This window comes from Drosophila persimilis, unplaced genomic scaffold (assembly GCF_003286085.1).
Source record: "Drosophila persimilis strain 14011-0111.01,24,50 unplaced genomic scaffold, DperRS2 tig00000002-arrow-pilon, whole genome shotgun sequence".
NCBI lineage: Eukaryota > Metazoa > Arthropoda > Insecta > Diptera > Drosophilidae > Drosophila > Drosophila persimilis.
In genome coordinates this window covers 19831602-19851731 of record NW_020825289.1, presented here as the reverse complement: position 1 = coordinate 19851731, position 20130 = coordinate 19831602, and the positions used below count along the sequence as shown (strand labels likewise).

Below are 20130 nucleotides of genomic sequence, written 5' to 3'. Positions count from 1 at the left end.
AAACACCCGCAATCTATCTTTAAACGAGCGGAAGATGCAACGAGTCACAGCTACAGTTAGCATTCCATCAAGGCGAGTGCCACAACGAGTTGCCGTAAGACCTGGCCAGTGAGGGGGAGGCGGGGGGAGGGGATCGGCTAGGAGTGGGCGAGTGTCTGCTGGTGTTGGTGTGTGGGGCCTGGGCGTGGCCAAACATTGACAAATCATCTTGACACCTCTGGACTGTCATAAAAATGGGTTACGGACATGATTTGCAATGCAATAAACTTAATTGAGTGCGCGTCAGATTTTAATTTTAACCGAACCCCGAAAACCGGTTCGAACATCGGAATTCCCCATACCAGACATTGTATATACCGTATACTATATGGCATGAAGCACACAAAAATGTGTATGGCCGAATCGAAATAAACCAAATAGTGAGTGAGCTGGTTCTAAGGCGCGAAAGTCGTAAAACGTTATTTTGTGATGCCCTCATGGTTCCTTTTCGATATTTGTTTTAACGATGCCATTAAATTCCCCCCTTTTACGAAGACAGATTCGTGGCTGGATTTAGTTATTGCATTATAAAATGTCGCGCCGTTTAAATGGCGCCAAATTGTTAATAATCGACGCATACATCATTAAAGCGGATTTTGTGGCTTTTGTGGTTTGCTACATATACCATAATAACGACCATATATTCGCATTGATTTAATCATAATTTTTTGGGGCAAATGCTTCAGGGGTTTAAGAATTTTCTATAGCTACAACAATTTCTGTACTTTCCTTTTCCATCTGCCATCTGCCGGCTTCTCAAGAAATGTATTTAATTTTCAACAATTAAATAAAGCCGCCAACTAATCTCGCGTAATGGCTGGCTGTCATCAGAGTTGGCAAAATCTCAGCGTAAGCTGCACTTGAAAAATGGTTAAAAATCAACATGAATATGAATCTCTCAGATACAGTAGTGCCTGTGGCTGGGACTGGGACTGGGGGCTGAATAGGTATTTCCGTCACTTAAGCTGTGGCTTAAAATGTTTCTTCATTAGAATAAGTGTCATAAAAATAAACGCATAAAAAAGCATCTCTCAGATGCCCGACCGTAAGCGGATCGAATCATTTTCCCATAAACAGCCAGGGGCTCAACTAAAATCTGCTTAAATTTCACCTGACACGCTAATTTGGCTAATAAACATTCAACTTCAGTCAACCACAAAATTCAAACGAAATTTTCGAAGGCGCCAAACCATCGATCGGGGCCGAAAGTCAACAAAAAAATAGATATAATGGTATTTGTTGTATACAAGAAAGTAATAAAATTAAATAATTTGCATATAAGACCGACATTCCTATAGCCAGGCTGTTCCTGCACTGCTCCTCGGGTGATAAATTCGACGCTACTCAAAACCAGTGAGCTATTTGCCGTTGAAATATTTTGACGCCAAACCGAGACATATTCTCATGCAAATTTTTGTATCTCATTTGAACCCCAAACCGGCTGATCTGCCTAGACAGAGGTGTAACATTCAAGTTTTCGAACATAATTTTGAGCTTGAAATTTCATGGAAATAAACAAAATAATTCACTTGACTCTGGCGAGAGGCTAGCTATAAATCGGAATCAAGCTATAGCCATCGCCGTGCTCATTAAGATGTCTGTTCTTCCAACTAGATATCCGATCAGATCTCCCAGATCTATACCCAAAACGAGCCAAGGCTTGATGGAGGTTCTCAGTTTTGGAGAGCATCTGGGAGGTGCCACCGACAGCGCCTTACAAAAGTGGCAAGTGCTTTGCGTATTTAAATTTATCGCTTAACAAATTTATTTTTTGTTAAACAAATTTATAAATTATTACTCTGAGCGTATAATAAAATTTCATTAGCGACTCCGTCTCCGACTGCGACTCTGGCGTTGGCGTTGGCGTTGGCGTTTTTCGCGGCGCCACTTGGCCGACCCTGCCCACCGCCTTTTGTTTTGGACAGACCAGACCCGTCGGAGATTTAGTAGAAAAGCCAGGACCGACAGTCGACACTGATCACTGGTCGCACTTGCGGGTAAAATTTGCATACGTCGCCTCAGCATACAAAAATGTTGGTTAATTAATTTCAGACACGCCATACATCTCGGATGCTTTGCATAAATTAATATGAAATCTTTATTTATTTATGATTTATGATTTATGCGGTGTCAACATGCCCCCTGACATGCTATCAAACATCGATATTTTCCCTTAGCCCCCAAAGCATCTTTTGTGATGAAAATTGCCGAAAATCGCCCACGCGTTTTGCCCGCGACTCGGCGGCGACTTTGGCCGCTCCAAACGGATTGAGGTCATAGGCGACGTTCGATTTACACATTGTTCGAGATTCTTATCAAATCTAACATGATTTTCGTATTATGTGTGGAATTTTGTTGTTGTGGTTTTTTTCCAATATTTTTCAGTGGGGAATTCCAATTCAAATTGAGTGTCCAAAAAAATGCTTGAGGGGGGATATCAGCCAAATATGCTTTCCGGTTGGAAGGACAAGGACTAGTTACCTATAGATCGGTTTATGAGACATCATTTTAGCTAGTTGTGGGCAGGGAATGGCAGATGGAGTCTTACCCATAATCTTACCTTTAATTTGAAAGTCTTTGCCACTAGCAGCTGGGAACACAGGAGGGGTTTATTTTCGAAATAAATACCACAGGTTTGTATTGTACTATATGTGTTTCATATTTATTATTTTGAATTCGTATCGTTTCATCGTCATTCGCAAATTGCTCGTTATAATTACTATTATGGTTATTATTGATCAGCAGCCCGTTATCGTTATCGTTATCGTTAACAACGTTAATATTTGCATTATAGTTATCAATATTAGGTTGTTGTTGCTGAGGCTGCTGCTGCTGCTGCTGCGGCTGTGGCAGGTTTAGGCTACGAAAAAGCTTCTTTAGAATATGTTTTTCGTGCTCCTCCTCGATGGGAGAGCCATCGTCGACTATATTATTAGCATCAATATGATTGCGATTCTCCGCCACAGTTTCGATAACTGTTTCCGCTTCCGCTGTTGCCCCTGGCTCCACTTTCGTAGCGGCTTCATCTGCCACACTGTCAATTCGATCGTTGGATTGCTTAAGATTATTGTCAATATTCTGATTGAACGCGCTCTGGCTATGGCTATGGCTATGGCTATTTGGACTATCGAACTTAGTGCTAGTCTCTAAACTACTAGAATCAGTCGTGCTACTTTTAGTACTCATATTATAATGCTCGTTACTGTACAAGTAGTTGTAGTTGTAGTTTTTTGGCAAGGCAGGTATTGCATTATTAACATTATCGCTATCACTATTTAGATATAGACTAAGATCTACGTTTAGATTACGGCTTACGTTTAGGTGTGGTGGTAGCTGCAGGGTTTGCTCTGGGCTTAGGGTTTCTAGGTTTCTATTAACATAGGGTCTTGAGTATTCGTTTTGCTCCTCCTGCTGCTGCTGCTGCTGCTGGCGCTGCGAGGCCATCTCCACCAGCTGCATGTCCGCCCTTGTGGCCGCACCGGAACCTGCTGATCCCGTGGCAGCGGCAGCGGCGGACCTTTTCCGCCTGTCCCGCTTACGACTGCTGGCCGCCAGGATGGCCACCAGATTGAAAGCGGAGGGGGCCAGCGAGGCCGCTGTGGCCGTCAGGGCCGTTGTGGTGGCCGTCGACGAGGAGGACGACGAGGAGGCGGACGACGAGGCCTTGGGCAGGTGCTCGGTGTCGCGCTGCTCCTGCTCCCACTGCTGCTGCTGCTGCTTGTGGCGGCGCCGCTCCAGCCGGCGGCGTCGTCGCCGCTCCATGAGGGTGGCGTTGTTGTGATGGTGGCGCACCTCCAGGTTCTTCGGCTGCGGCTGTTGCATGGCCCCCACTGTGGCGCCGCCGCTGTGGTGCTGCCGCTGCCGTAGGCGGTGCTGCTGCTGCTGCTGCTGGCGGTGCTGGCGACGTTCCCAGTTTCGCTTGATGATTTTTTGCTCCTGCAACATGTCATCCAAGTGGTTGTCTTTCTTCTTCTTGTTGTTGTTGTTGTTGTTGCTATTGGCTTGGTTGTAGGACTTAAGGCTATTGCTGTTGTGGTTGCTGTTGCTGTTGTGGGCTATAGAAGAACTATCGCTAGTAATACTGGTTGCTGCCGAAGATGCTGCAGGGCGACGCGGCCTTCCACGCACGCGTTTCGTGCCCGACACTGGCACTGGGCTCAACATTGTGGTTGTGGTTGTGTGGGGGGTTGTGCTGGTGGTGGTGGTGGTGGTGGTGGTGGTGGGGGTGGTTGTGGGGGCTGTTGTGGGTCTGGCTGTAGTGCTGCTGGTTGTAGTACTGGGCGTGGTTGTTGTTGTAGTCGACGTGGTCGTCGTTTTAGTGGTTTTGCTGGAAAACTTGTGTTTCCTGGGACCCAACAGCGCCATGTTGCTGCGGAAATGCTCCGCCTCCGAGCGGAAGAACAGGAAACAGGCATTGCGCATCCGATTCGGGCGCTCCAGGTCCCGCGGACCGATGGGCCTAAAGTTGCGCTTGATCCCCACATGCAGCACCGGATTGTAGGCGTGCGTGAACTGATAGTAGCCGTGATCCAGTGACTCCCTGAAGTGGCAGTCGTTTGTGGCGTTTCTCTGTTCGGAGAGGGTCGAGATAGGGAGAGAAAGCAAGGCCAGAGCTGCGGTTAGTCGGGTTTGCCAGAGACACGGGGGGGACGGGACGTTCTCTAGGCTATATCTGGTGGAGACTCACCTTTCCAACAAGTCTGCCTTGATGAAAGCACAGATAGTAGTCCACATCCTTGGCATAGATGGTGATTTTGAAGTCCACGCTCAGTGCATCGCCCACACTGTCCATCGTGAAGGATTCTGTGGAAATTGAAAAATCAAATTTAATTAATTATTGGCAAACAAAAGTTTTCTATTGTGTAAATAGTCAACGGCGGAGCACTTGAGCCGCCTGCAGATAACCCAATTAATTGAAAGGTTCTCCGATAAAGTTATAAAAGGCGTTGGGCGGTTGATAAGTGCGCCATGTGGGACGCCGGTTGTTGGGACATTTAATGAAATCTATTAATCAACTGCCGTTCAGTCGTTGAACTCCCTCTCAGTGGCCGGGGTGGGGGGCTTAACCCTGAAAAATCTCTAAATTCTTAGGATCTGGGGGGGGGGGGGGGGGGGGGGGGGGGGGGGGGTGGGGGGGGGGGGGGGGGGGGGGGTAGAGCCACAGCAAATCGATCAACTTGCCTAAAGCCCAGGCACTAGCTCCACTGATAAGATAAAATACCCAAGTGACAGTTTTCTGTTTCCTCACCGAGAGAGAGGGCATTGCTGAGGCCCGAAGAGATGCTTCAAGGCCCTAGTCCCAGTCCCAGCCCCGGACCTTTGCCCCTGCGGTCTGCGGCCTGGCATGCCGTCTTGTCGCTTTCGGTCACCCATCAACCTACTATGAGGCGGCTGCTCCTGAACTTCACAGACGAGAGACGGCTTGGCAAACCGCAGAAAAAGCAAACAAATTCCGAAATAAATTAAAAGACGCACTGGACGGCGCTTGGGGCGGCTTCGTGGCGGTTCATAACATCAATCAAATATTAAATTACCAATAATTTAATTAAGCACGCCATATGCACAGACACGGGGGAGAGGGAGAGAGAGGGGGGCAGACAGAGTTCAAAATATATACGATGGGATGTACTCTCTCGCACACTCTAGTATAAATGCCAATTTAATTTAAATGCCAATGGTAATTGATGAACGAACTCGGGATTGTCTTGGTGGGGGGCGGTGGGCGAGGAGGGGATACTTACGTGCCAGCGATATGTCCTCGGCGGTCACTTTGCCGTGCGCGTTGATGTGCAGCGCACGATCGTTGTGTTTCTTCAACGTTAAAACATATTCGTCCGTTTTCTTTGCGCCTGTTTTGATCCCAAGAGCAAGCATTACCTGCACGGAAGAGGGAGAGAGAAAGAGAGAGAAAGTATGGCGATTAATAGCTGATTCGCATCTGGCGACTAATCCCAGCCCAGCAGTCCAGCAGCCCGGCATAACGAAACCCTTTTGGCCCATAAATTTCCATTAATACGAGGAGCTTTTTATTATGGAGCCTCGCCCGACTCGGACACATGTGGCACGGCCGGCCCAAGGCCTTTAATGGTCCAAGTTGGGTCGTTAAGCGGCCTGCACGGCCTTGAAGTTAGAGCCATCCCAGTGGGTGGCCCCGCCCTCTTTTCCGATTGGCTGGCCCCACCCACTGGCTGGCACGGGTCTGGCTCATGTCTCTCTTGGCTGACACGTTTTCCACCTTTGACCAACTGAATTTCACCAAGACCATTAATGATATCACGCGTAGATATGGCATATATGCAAATCAGCAAAACAAGCCGCCAGCCAGACAAATGACATATCGGAATGGATGGCGGAATCGACTGTTTATCGGGTCTACGGAGAGCGCACGGCACCAACGTCCCGGTCGTTGGTTAGTTATTTTCGGGTAAATTGCTATAAATACCCCCAGGGCTTAGTGGGGGGGCTTTAGGAGCTCCTAAGGAGCTCCGAACTTATGGCCCAAGTGCCGGGGAGGCGCGTGCCCGTCGTGGGTCCGTGTGGAATGCCAGATGGAACATTCCTCAATCGCTTGTCAGAGCGGCAGAGCGGCAGATGGGAGATCGGAGATCGGAGATCGGATGGTGGGGGGCAGTGTTTGCACTACTCAAAAGCCGAAAATACTGTATCGTTTGACGGGCGACCTTTTCCACAGTTCAATGACGCTTTGGTGCGTGTGTGAGTGTCTGTGATAATCATAATAATAATTATTATTATTTTTATGGTTAGGCTCAAGTGGAGACCCCCACAGCCGAGAGCCCCAGAGCCTCAGAGCCACAGAGCCACTCCAAAGTACACACAAACGCTCTCGTATCAAACTCTGAATGGGTTTCCCCCACTCCACACACCCATTTTCGATTACACACACTCTCAATCTTTCGATCTTGTTATGGGCCAAAAGCACATAATAATATTTTGACATTTTCTGATAATTATTCAGAGTGTCGATGGGGTTTGAAGAATCCCAGATGGCCGAAACTGGGTTAAAGGGTCGACACCATTGCGGTTTCCCCCCACATAAATTAGTTGCCCACGATTATATATACAACAAATTATACGCCATAAATCCGCTAAGCTTTACAATTACCCGCAGTCGTAAAAATGCAAAAAAAAATAAAAAAAATATTATTTTACATAAGCGGCAATTGGCGATTGGCGATGGGCAGACTATATAGTAAATCAATCAAGGGCTACTCACCATCAGTATAAAAATAGTCCTGACATTGGGCAGCGTGAACTGTAGTAACCTGAAAGTAGAAGAACGGAACGGCTGTAGTAGGGCTTACGATACCCGCTATAAATAAGGAATTTCGAGAACTAAGTATGATTCAAAAATACAGCAAAATTTGCATAAATCCTACAGCTTATTATTAATGATTATTATTGATTTTATTGATTTGTTTTCAACGTTTTTTTGTGCTACGGACTTCCGTCTCGGGTCTGCTGGGGCTTGAACAACAATTAAGTCATTTCATCATGAGATGATCGTGAGCTCTTTAAAAGCAACCATCTATGGGACTCTATGGAGAGCCCTTCCAGTGGCTCTGGCTCTGGCTCTGGCTCAATGTCACCCCACAAGTGAGCACAAGTGGCCGGGCTTTTGTTGTTTTTCTTTTATCGATTCAACTGAACAACGTTTTGTGGCCGGGAAAGTCTTGGCACAAGTATTCTGCATATACTGTTTCACGAGCCACTAATCCCCGCCAGGTCCATGTCCAGGCGCTGCCGAAAAGGTCATTGATTTCAGCTTAGCACTGAACTACAAAGCCAAGAACAAAACAAAACGAAAACCGAACGGAGAACCCAGAACAGAGAACACAGAACTCAAGACCGAAAAGGGTAGTTTCTTGAGACGAAGGTCTTTTTTGCCCCGGCCTGAAAAGTGAAAATATAAAAGAATCAAGCTCAAGAAATCAATACAGAGAGGGCGAGGGTCGAGGGACGAGGGACGAGGGCAAAGCCAGCCCCGGGGAGGAGGAGGCGCATTCAAGTCCCATTGCAAGTCCCTGGCCATTTGCCCTCTCAGTGGGCCGTCCCCGAAAAATCCAAATGCCTCGGGCCGTGTGGCGTGCGATTTTTATCATTTTTCAATTTCACGGCAGACAATACGGTCCATTTGAAATGTGCACACACACACACACACACATGAATACGAGAGTATGTGGCCCCCGGGAGACTTGGCTTTCGCTTTGGCAAGCAATTAAATCAGCTTTTGGGCTCCCCGAAATATGAAAAGTGTGGAGGAGTTGTTGGCCATTCTGCTGACTGATCTCAATGGTGAGGGGCCGGGTAGGGGGAAAGCTCTGGCTAGGCAACCGCAAGGGAGCCGGAAAGCCGAAACCGAAAACAGCACAAAAGCCCATCCATGTGACCCGCTGTGGCTGTGGCTGTAGCTCTATGCGATTCCCATGTATGTAATCCGATATCGCTCCTCTGTCTGTGCTTTACTTTTGTCTGTCTGTGTGTTACGCCTTACAATGCGACTCATAATTACCTTATTTGGTATGCAGACAGGGCACATCCCCGGCAGATACGGGAGCCCAAAAAGGGACCCTCCAGCTCTTGTCTGGAATGTGCCCTGAATACTGAATAGTTTTCTTAGGTTTTCCTTTGGCTACGTGCCATGGCTGGGGACCTCCCAAAGGCGAGCTTTCACACAGACACGGCTCACCGACAGCCAAAGGTCGGGCTATGGGCGCCTTGAGGCGCAGCTTTCAAAAGCTCACCAATACTAGTGCCAGAGCTGTGCGTGTGTATGGACTGGTGCCTCTTGTGGCGACGTCTACGTCACCGAACCACTTTTAAAAAGTGCAATCTAATCAATTGGACATTTTTTCAGGCCTTAATTAGTTTGTCCATTCGATTGTATGGGTATTTTGATTTGGAAATAAATAAATCAACTCTGCTGAATGGAAATTAAAATTAAAATTAAACTCCAAGTGTTTCGACCCGATCCCAACGACCGATAAATGTGCTAAGTGAAGCCAACTTGTCAGCAGCGAAAACTCAGTTATGTACCTCCGATGTCTTTAGATCTATCCAGTGCCCAGTACCCAGTACCCAGTACCCAGTATCCATTACCCAGCACCGAGCAAACTTGTTTGGGTTTCGCCTCAGAGAACGGGCACGTGTTGTCGCTGGACTTTAACACTTGTTGATTCAACATCCACAAAATAGTAACCGCTTTAAATGTGAATTTATATATATATTCGCGGGACTGCCATCTGAGGAATGCGGCGGCGATTAGATTAAGCCCAAGTATTTGGACAGCCAGTGGACAGTGAGTTGGCGAAAAAGATCCCACAGATAAACCCCAAAGAAAGTGATAGACGATGTCCGACAACATGGCTTGGATTCCTGCGGCCACTTATGCTCTCTGATTGCGGCCACGTGTTCTCGCGGGCACCTCAATCAATCATGTAATCGCCTCGACACCCCTCCTCCGCGGGGATACCAAGTGTGAAATTCCGTGCTGCCAATTGTGCGTGTGAGTGCGATGCAGTCTTTCCTTTTGTTTTAGGGGTTGCAACTGGATGTCACTCAATACCCTGGCATCATCCACCTTGCGCTTTTCGCCGAGCCAGCAACAACCCTAAGCCTCATCCCCTCTGATGCTCCTGCGACTCCTCCTCGTCCTCGACCGACCGGCTGCAATTGCATTTGCTGCGACTTAATGAACAGCGGACAGAGGACAGCGGACAGCGGAGGGTGGTTACACGTTCTTTAGTGACTTTGACAGTTGCCAGTTGCGCACAGGCGGTGTGCTTTATATGAAAATATTTATATAATGCTTGCAGCGGCAGTGGGAGGCCGGATTCGCACGATCTTGGGTGTGGGTAATGCAAGAATGCGACTGCCAATCTAGAGTACATCGAGCAATACCTTGCCTACTTTTGGCACCCACTCAGAGGTCCATCCATTCGAGAACTTGTCTCTCAACCCTCCGCCCCCCCCCGTAAAGCACTTGAACTTGCAGCAACGCCCCAAATATAAACACAATATAGACACAACAAAGATCCGACGGGGAATCGGGAGCCCGTGAGAGTTCAACGTACCCCAGCGATAAGCTAATGTTGTTGCCTGTCGCTAGATATACGTACAATATATGGAAGAACCGGAGCACAAGTCACGCCAAATGAGTTGATGTGCACGGAGCACAGTGTCAAGGCTGAGCGTTGGAGGCTGCTGTGGAGCTGTGGGGCTGCGAAGGTGCGACGTGCCGCAACACAAATCTCGACTCATTAGCAGCCCTCACTCTGATGCTGCTGCATAATTCCTGAAAAAGGCGTGAAGCGGAATGGGCCCGGCCCTGTTCGAGGGGTGGGATCTAATGCGATTTTCGTCGCAGCGACAGCGACAGCTGCTGCTGCTGCTGCTGCTGCTGCTGGTCTATTGGGTGATAAGCCGCTTTCAGAGCCCTTTCTGATAAGTAGCCAGCCCGTCCGACGACGGGCTACTTAAGTGGCAGCGGCCGGAGACTTTGTTGTGCTAGGCAGACATTCAGCAACTTTCCCAAAGTGTCAACAGTGAGCAGGCAGGCCCAGACGGGCCCCGAGGCGGGCCCCAAGGCAAACATGCGGGCAAGTGCATTGATTGAATGTCTAGGGACTGTGCGAGTTGCTCAAATATGACACCTTTTCTCGAGGCAAACAACAATAATTATGCACCTGAGATGCACTATCGATATATCGATTTATTGTCCGTTTTGTTATCGAACAGAAATGCAGCCATAAAAGGCGCCTTTACATTTGATAAGCTCTGATAAGGCGCTCAATAACTCATCCATAAACCAAACGCTTAGCCCCCATACCCCCAGAGGACGGATTTCTACAAAAACTTTCTAATTCCGGGGCGAGAAATTCATCAAAATCTGTTATCGATGATGCCGTCCCCCCGGTCAGGGCCTAGGCCTCCGCCGTTGACTGTGCAAAGTGGGTGTGTTTGTTGTTTTACACAACCGTAAAACAACAACAACACGGCACATTGTAGGTCAGGTGCAACGTCAAACGTCTTTGGCCCTAAGCAGGTGTTTGGAGAAGAGACTGCAACGGGGACTGCGACGGGGACGGGGACTGCGACTGGTTGTAATTCATAATGCAAATATTTGCATAAATCGAACAATTTTACAACCGAGTACCAGCTGGTAGATCTACGGGCACCCATCGCTTCTCTCCCCCCATGAAAATATGCCAAAAGAAAGCCAAGTTATCAGCGTGGAAAACTTTAGTTATAGTAAAACCAAAGCCTTTCGCGTGTTCTGGCAGCAAAAAAAGAAAAAAAAGAAAAAAAAGGAAAAGCAAAATAAACAATAAACACTTGACGGTCGTCGCATTGTTATTATTATTATTATTATACTGGTGTGTGTGTGTGTGCGTGTGTGTGTGTGTGTGTGTGGGGCTACTACTACGCGTAGTACGCCGAGGCGTATATTTTGAACGTGTTCGTTGATAAGATAGTGGGTGCCCGGCGCTTGGGCGTTTGTACGGCTTGGCGACAGTCCGAGATGGTCCGAAATGGTCCGAGATCCTAGCCAAGCCGATAATCGAAGCCCTGTGGATGCCACCTCAGAGGAATGCGAGAAACGCTCGATTTCCCAGTCGTTGAGCCCAGCTGCTGCCATGACTAATCGCCAACGATATATGTATGTACTATATGCTCGGTAAAGGGGGCCCTCCCCCTCCCCTATGGAACGTGACTTGGAGCCACAGCCTGTGGCGTCATACGCCTATGTTCCTGGCATTGCATTACTCAATTTTTGTTCTGAAACCAGAGCAGAGCAGGCATACAGCTTTTTGCCAACCGCGCGTAAACCTAATTATAAAAAACAAAAACTTTTAGACGCCAGCAAACTTTTCAACAAACTTGCGGGGGGACACGTTTAGCCAGTGGCAGATCTTTCCCTTGGAATGCTGGCAGGCTGAACAGTTACAAATGGTTGATTGGGCCCGATTCGGTTTCAGTTTCTGTTTCTGGGCTCGATGTCAAGTGATTGCATTAATCAAAGCTGCACAAATATGTGCCGAGTCATAAATACAGGCGGCACAGCCGGGTTTATGATGTTTTTGCCATTAGAACATGTGATTTGGCGAATCGTACAATAAATTTCAATAAAACTCTTGAGGAGAGTGTGATAGATTAATGTGTATAACGGAGATTGTTGCGAGTCTAGCGCGGCCGAGACAGGGCCAGAGGCTGGGCACGCTCCACCACCCTAGGCTCCAGAGGTGCTGCTCCATAACGGGCTGGCGGCATTGGGGCTTATCACTCTCCCTCTCCCCCAGGTGGGTTCTATTCTCGAGTGTTATCTGCCCCCTATTTCCGTTTAATTAATAAAAGAAAAGAACAAATTCGAACTATCAAATCAAATATTGTCTCTTTGGCTCTTATCGCCCCTCGAATGCGTTGCCATTTGGGGCGTGGCCATGTTTGACTTGGGAAATTTTGAACTTGTTTTATGGCTGCCCTGCCAGAGGTGCCTCGGATGGGGTGTGAGATTAGAGACAATTAGTTCGAATTAGTCGGTGTGGGGGGGGCATTAAAGGTTTAACTTGGTTTACTTTTTCCCTGGATTGGAAACTCTTTTGGGCGACTGCTCCACGCGTTTTCAGCCGAGGGTTGGCCGCGCTGGCAGTTGATTTAGAACTCAGGTAAATGTCCTGAGATCTGAACACGCCACAAGTCCCCGACGACCCTCGAAAGTTTTTTTATTTTTCGAAAAAAGGGGTTGTACACACACACAGGCGCGCACTGAGAGCAGTACACACACACACACATGGAGCGACTGATTTATCCTGACAGTTTGCATGTGTTGGTGCCATAACAAGTTATAAATGGCAATTATGGACCTGAACCAGATACAGAAACAGAAACCGAAACCGAAACCGTATGCGATTTCATATTTCATGTTTCAAACATATAATTGTGCTTTTGAATTGTTTTTTAAGTGAAATAGCGCTTGGCCCTTATAAAGGAGGGCTGCACACACACACACACACGCACACAGATGGCGTATATGTGTGCGAAACACAGGTCATGGTATTTGCGGATTATTCCTTTGATTGGGTTTGCTTTTTGGGGGATACGACGTACGGCGTGGTTTTCTCTTTGCCTCCTTTTGCACGTGGTTGCACCACAAAAGATACAAATCGCTTAAGCTCTGAATGAATTCTCACTAAAAGGTGGAACGATACACGTCTCATTTATTATTTTATAATTCCATTCCATTAAAAAATACCTTCTAAGAAAATTTCACAACTGTCTGGCCTGGCCCAAGAATCAACTTTTCTATATCTAAGGAATTTCACATTTTTACGATTGCGAATTGCGATCATTCTGGGGAAATTGAATCACTCCGCTGCGTTATTGAAATTGTACTTACATTGTATATTTCTGGCCGCATTGTAGCCCCCAAATTTAAGGGTATAAATTATAATCCAACATGGGTTTGTGCGTAATATCTTCGGCAGTCGTACATGGGGCTGGGGCTGGGTCTGGGTCTGGGGCTGGGTCTGGGGCTTTCTGCTGTGGTCGGCGAACAAGACTCCGAGCGGAAATCAAGCTTCATATGATTCCTCGGGGCCGAAGCGCGGCGTCAACAAAAATTTCCACACCGCACAAAAATGCAATCGAATCCGAGCGGCAATTCTCAATACACCTTATTTTATGTTATTTTATTTCTTGGAATTTTTTTACCGCTGCACTTTATGTTATGTACAATTATTATTCCGATTAACAATATGTACATATATATATTTTTTATATTGCACTTGCGACAGCGACAGTGACAACTTTTGTATTTTATTCGAATTTCTTTTTGGGTTTCCTTGGCACTGGCACTTCAATAGTTTTACAATTTGTTTAATTTTCGTAAATCCAATCAGCTTATCGTTTCACATAGAATGCACTGTTTCACCTCTGGCTAATTAATCATTTGATTGTAACGTTAACTGATTTGTTTGATCGGGCTTCGAACACAACAGTTTTATTTAGTGGATATATTGAAATATTTTTTTATTATTTAATATATTCGTTTGATTATTCTCCTTTTTTTTATCAACATGTACTTGTGGGGTTTATCAGCGGACTTATTTTTCGTTTCTGAATTTCGAAAAAAATCCGACACTCTTTTTTCTTTTCTCCGGTTTTGTTTCCGCGCCCGCCCGCTGTTGTTTGAAATATGCCCGTCTTCAAAAACCGCTGGTGCTGGATATTGTTGCCCAGCCACATGTGGCCAGAAAGCATGTTGCCGGCTCGATGCAACTTATCGCAACGTGCTGCGGCTCGAGTCTGTTCGTCGACGTCCCATAAAGGCAGAACCATAAAGATACACAGCTTTTTGTTCTATATACTTTATTGTTTATTATTTTGGCATTATTGACATTATTTTTCCAAGGAAAACCTCTATATTTATTCCCTAATTGCCGCCGTTGGTTGAGTGGTTTAAAAAAAACCGCGGGCCTATCGATATTAATATAAATGCATACGATATATCTGTTCGACACGTTGTCAACATGCTGATAGAACACATGTTGCGAGGCCTGAGCAGCCACAAGCAACATTCAATGCAACATTTTTGATTAATTTACTAGAGGATAATTCAAAAGAATTTAATTTTATTAATTATTTAATTAAGTTAATGAAAAATTTAGAAAAATAGTCCCATGATATTCATTTTTCTGTATTGAGGGCTTTTTAATGTTTAATGAACAGACTCCCACTAAAAATATTTGGGTGATAGATAGATGGATTTCTTTGGGATGTGTGTTCCCTTCTACCGAAGGAAATGTTTCCTTGGGATGGGTCGGGACATGCGAGGGACGGACTGGTGTCTGGAATTCCCCCGGGAATGTGGGTCACCCCGCTAGATAATGATCTATGCGCCAGCACCTGCCCCACTTTCGAAAACAAGTCACCCACCCACCCAGTCGCTCACTCACCCACAAGACCCCATTCGCATGGGTATGCACCGGGAATGCCAGACGACTGTATTGGGCAAGGTCCAGTTCGCCAGGCCATTAGCAAAGTTGCCGCTGCATTTTGATATTGATCGATTAGCCCGACCCGTTGTATCAGGCACTTTTATTGATCATGCCGTAAATCAAATGTATGTACATACATATGTTAGTTGCCAACGACCCAAAAAACAAGAATCACACAAGAAGTTATGCGCCTAACTAGCCACTCATTGAGATTACATTAAGCAATATTTGGGTGGCTTATCAGGGCCCACTAACTGGAGAATCCTGGAGCACCGTTTCGCGAAGATCTGTGAAGCGCGACCTGTCGGCGGGCACAAAGCAGGCGTAGTTCCCCGAAAACGACGGAACCGTACGAGTGTTTGTGGACTTTGGTCGTGTACCAATTTTCAATTAACTCGATACCTAGATAACTGCACAAGTTTTGTGATAGGTTCAATTAAAGGCACACAAGGGGCGCACAAAACTAGAAGAATCTCCGGCCATGAATGGAATCCAGTAGCGTTGCCCTCTCTTATCGCAATAAAAACGAAAGAACACCAAAAATTCATCAGCCAGGTATTTTGTTTACGCAAATCTGTGACGCATCGCATCAGACCGCGAAAAACTGCCAAAGAATTCCACTAATGGTGACATTGCTTGGCAGAAATTCGCTGGTAATGGTTTTATAGCGCAGGGCTTTACTTTACAGGTCCATAAACATGATGAAATTGATAGCACGTTGGTATCCCAACATTACGTTGATAAAATCTGGTCCGACTCGCAGCAAGCAGTAAAAGATTGATTTCAAATTGAGTTCGAAGCTCGAACCTATCGCCTAACAGTGGCAACCTCTCTGTTAGGTCTGTGGTCTGTTCAAACATGTTGCAAGTGTTAGCAGAGTCCAAGCAGTGCAAGCAGTGGAGGCCAGTGGGTTCGGCTTCAAAGAGTAACTGCATGTCTCCCTTGAAATATTATTTCCATTGTTTTAAAATAACATTTTCGCCATTTCCCCAAAATGTTGGCCCACAGTCCACGTCTTTATTGAAAGGGAAGCTCAAATATGACTTTTGGCGGCAGGGTTAATGAAGATTTATGGGGGGGCCAGAAGAAAATTAGCAACTGATAAGGACAGTGATAAATTAATCAGGCGAATGAGATTGATGCACTTTCGCCAAAGCAATTGCGCCACATTCCTCTAGACAATCTCAAGTGTGCGCCCGATAATTGATAGCAGCTGATATCTCATACGTTGTTCTCTTTCCAGCTCCCTGCGTGGCCCTCCACCGAAGGTTAGTACCAGCCAAACCGCACACTTTTGGCCCAATCGATGATCCGAGCCAGGAATTCCGAGTAGTCCTGCAAGGGATTCTTATTGTGCTGGGCCGGCGCAGCAGGACGTGTCCGGGCTGGCGCCGTGCCATGTGGAAAATGCACAAAATGGCAAAGGGAAATATGTGTGAAATTTTCACGGGCCAAACAAAGCCAAAAAGAATACAAATTCTAGTATTTACTGGCCTGGAGGGCCGCGTCAGGTGTCCTACGTCCAGGGTCCTGTGTGTGTGGCACATTGACAAGTTAATTTTTGTTGCCTTTTTCCAGCAAAACGCTGGGCCAGCGCTGATTTATGAGTCTGTGGGTGTCCTTCTCCTCAGAAGTCTCGTCATATCTGATGCGAATGTGTCACACTCACGACACCCAGCGAAAGAGTGTCTCTGCGTCTGGCTGTACCCCTCCGGTTGTCGCCCCCTGACCCCAGCGCATCGAGTGCAGGGAAAATAAAAACCCTGAGAAATATTTTAATTAAAATTCACTGCCCCAAAAAGAGCAACGAAACGTAACTACCAAAACCGCAGCCCCAGACAGGATAAAAACCCAAGAGGCAACAGCCACCAGCCACCAGCCTGATCTCAACTGATAAACGCGAAAACCAACAGAAACAGCAAAAACAACAACAACAACTGGCCGAAAGGTAAGCCAACGGCAACGGCAACGGTGGGCGTTGGTAAAAAAAAAAAAAAAACGATCACAAGAAATAAAACACAAAGGAAGCAAATGCGAGGTATGCAAAGATTTCACAGCCACGACCAAGGGATACCCAACGGAAGGGAATTTTGGACTGGCAAGAGACTCCTTTCGCGTCCCTAGATCAATCTTCGATCCGCTCTCAGTGCCTTTTAAAGGGTATCAAAGCCAGAGCCAGCCCTGCGTTCCAAGGAACTGCAAGCGATTGTCTGGATGGCGATGAGAGCCTCAATGGAGACGCCGATGGTGTTGCTGATGGAAGCCGGGGACAATGGCAGGCCGGCACTTCATCGATGGATACCCCGAGGGCAGCAACGTCCCCAAAATTTACCGCTTTCCATATCGCACGCATCTTTATTGTCTCGGTCTGTGTTCAATTAAACAAACAACACGCTGGAAACCCTTTTTTGGCAGACCCCTATGGGTCAGGTCAGGCCAACTGTCGGACAGCACAGTGGCCACCGAAATTGGGAGTGCTAACAAGAGTTTGTTAATGAAAATGTACTAGACAACCCTCCTTTTTCAATGAAGAGTGCCCTCTCCATTAATTTATGCGTTGTGCCTCATTGGGTGCCCATTGATAGCATGGAGTGAAAGTGATCGGAGATACTGCTGTTCGCATTACGCGTGGCTGACTCCTTCCAGAGGGTTTCACGACTGATCCGCTAAGCCACCCCTATGGGCAGATGGGGACCATCCATACCAAGGGATGCTAATCATTATTCAGGGAACAACACGAACACGTGTAGATCGCGCCGTGTTTGGCCAAGAAATTAACAATTGTCGGATCTCCAAGTGAAAACATTGGACATTCGAGATACGAGATATACCAAATTTATGCGTGTCAATATCGAAAAGTATGCGGTTTGGCACTCAAACAAAGCGAGGCGAAAATAGCCATCAATGGCCAAATCTGAATCTGGCAATAATGAGTAAATAAATGTTTGGGGTTTTTGTTGGGCTGGCCAAAAATAATGGCCAGGAAATTAGTAAGACAAATATTGGAGAATGTCCAAGAGAGATACGCGCTCCAAACTTGGCCAAGATGTTCTTCGTTTTTTTGGAGCGTCTGGCGCCGTTCGGTGTGCAATCTGTGGCTCGATATTTATGACAATTTACGACTTCTGTGAATCAGCCCCATCAAAACGAGCTTCAGTATTTTCGCAACGAATTAACGCTCTTTTGGCAAAAGGTTAAGGCCAAGGCGAAAAGGTTAATGTGTTTCTAAATGCCTTGCTAATTGACGAGCGGTATTCCACAGCAAACAAAAGGCTCCAGACTGCGGAAAAACGTTGTCGGAGGAGCTGGGGTTTCCTCTGCCCGTCGGGGGCCAGCTTTAGGCATTTCTCCTCTGTTTTCTCCCTGCTTATAAAATGTATGAATAAATTATATATACATAAATGTGGCTCCGAAACAGACCCTCCTACCACCAAACGAATGCCAGATATCTGTGTCTCAATATGTATATTTTTTTGGGATCCATTAGCTTACTAGTCGCTTCATTACATGGCCATTAGGGGAGAGCTGCCACCAGACCGTGCCGCAGATGATGGCTTGTAATTTGATGCGCAATAAATTTGGCGGTTCCCACCAGGTGAGAAGGTGGAAAATATACAAAAATAACACTACAGACCCTAAGCCAAAGCCATAGCCAAACATTTTCATTAGGCGGACGCATGACACCCACAAACGGTGGCGATGCTGTTTGCATGCTTATAAGAAGCGGGCTCATAATTCATTGGGCCAACAGGCCCAAGACCCCGTTGAGTCTCTGGGCCAGAGGTCTTCCGAGGCAGCTGCTGCTCTTGGCCAAGAAAAGTCCCAGTGCCGGTGAATGAAATATTTAAGGCTTTGCCGAAACAATTTGCGGCTCTGTGCGAAGTGCCAGATCCAATCTACCCGGCCCCTCCCCACCCCTCCATTTGAGTACTCAAAAAAACCAAAAAAAGATCCCGCAGCTGACAAATTTCGCGCTCCTCCATCTCCCCAAAAAAAAAGAAAAAAAACCAAAAATATTAGTATTTATTTTTGCCATTTTGGAGCTCAAATCGGCTCCATTTCAATGAAGAGCGAGGGGTGGGGGGTGGGGGGAGGCTTCACCGATTGCATTCCTCAAGTAATTAGTAAAGTCTGATGACTGCCATGGGAATTTCATTTGGCGATTATTTGCATCTCAACTAATTAGCGGACAACAAAAAAAGAAGAATAGTACAATATTTGTGTGAAATTCTCGGAACAGGATGTAAATAAACACTTGCGTGGGGAAGGGGGGGGAGCGATACCCGATAATGATGATCTTTCGGCACCCATGAATCCTCCCCCGCCCGGCAAACTAATCAAGGATGGACAGCATCAGCCCATGGCCAGAGCTGTTCGGGGCAATCAAGTGAGAAAATTAAAATTACATGACCATGGAGCCATGGAGCCATGGATCGCATGGATCGCATGCAGTGGCCCGCATTTAAAGGTTCATAACTTCCAAGTCAATTACGCCTGCTGGGTTCTCTGGAGTCCAGATGCCTGGGATGTGAATTAGAGAAATTGCACGCTCAAGTGGAAGAGAGGACCGCACCGGACCGGACCGGACCTCAGGTCTGGCCTGGACTGACTGACATAACTCACGAGTGCCAGACGCACAGGCACAGACACAGATACAGATACAGTGTTGCAGCCTCCGCATAAACCGCTGTTCGGTTGCAGGTGAACTAGACAAGCAGGGGCATCCTCGAGAGCCACTCCACAAATAAAGGGACTACTGTGGGAATCGTACCGAACAGAACCGAACAGAACCAGCATCAGCGAATTAATTTGTGACGCGCGCGCTCCACACACAGAGCTCCTCCAATCTCCATCGAAATCTCGAGGCCAGTTCCCGATCCTCCGCCTGGAGGCAATTTGGAGGTAGCCCAACTCGTGACTGCACCGCGGCACAGTGTCTGGATCTCTGGACCCCAAAAGCCTGCCCTCCAACGCGCACAGCGAGCCCGTTTCAGGGGCTTTCGAACCACCGTGCTCACCGTCGTCATCGTCGTGTGGCAAGTGGCTGCTTGACTGCTGTTGCAAGCTGTTGCAGCTT

At 46.9% G+C, this 20130-nt stretch overlaps 2 protein-coding genes across 3 annotated transcripts in view; one reads left to right on the top strand and one right to left on the bottom strand.

The window, feature by feature from the left end:
• Window positions 1-20130, top strand: part of LOC6600940 — a 53625-nt gene that overhangs the window by 30185 nt on the left and 3310 nt on the right. The window contains exon 2 of one of the 2 annotated variants that reach the window (XM_026986428.1): window positions 16297-16321. The exons of the other annotated variant lie outside the window; for it this stretch is intronic. The gene's annotated coding sequence lies outside the window, so the exon portion shown is untranslated. The remainder of the gene's footprint in view (window positions 1-16296; window positions 16322-20130) is intronic. 2 annotated transcript variants of the gene reach the window in all.
• On the bottom strand, window positions 2623-13538 carry LOC113565243 (probable serine/threonine-protein kinase tsuA). Its single transcript, XM_026986979.1, has 6 exons — window positions 13454-13538; window positions 7274-7322; window positions 5781-5916; window positions 4727-4842; window positions 4168-4608; window positions 2623-4068 (listed from the first exon to the last, which is right to left on the bottom strand). Coding segments are annotated over exons 1-6 (2190 nt in total). The 5' UTR covers window positions 13456-13538.

Coding starts and splice junctions, on each gene's coding strand:
- LOC113565243 (XM_026986979.1), bottom strand. Junction 4,609..4,726: donor AAGGCAGACTTGTTGGAAAG/GTGAGTCTCCAC, acceptor CTCTCCGAACAG/AGAAACGCCACAAACGACTG. Junction 4,069..4,167: donor CAGTGTCGGGCACGAAACGC/GTGCGTGGAAGG, acceptor AGCAACCACAAC/AGCAATAGCCTTAAGTCCTA.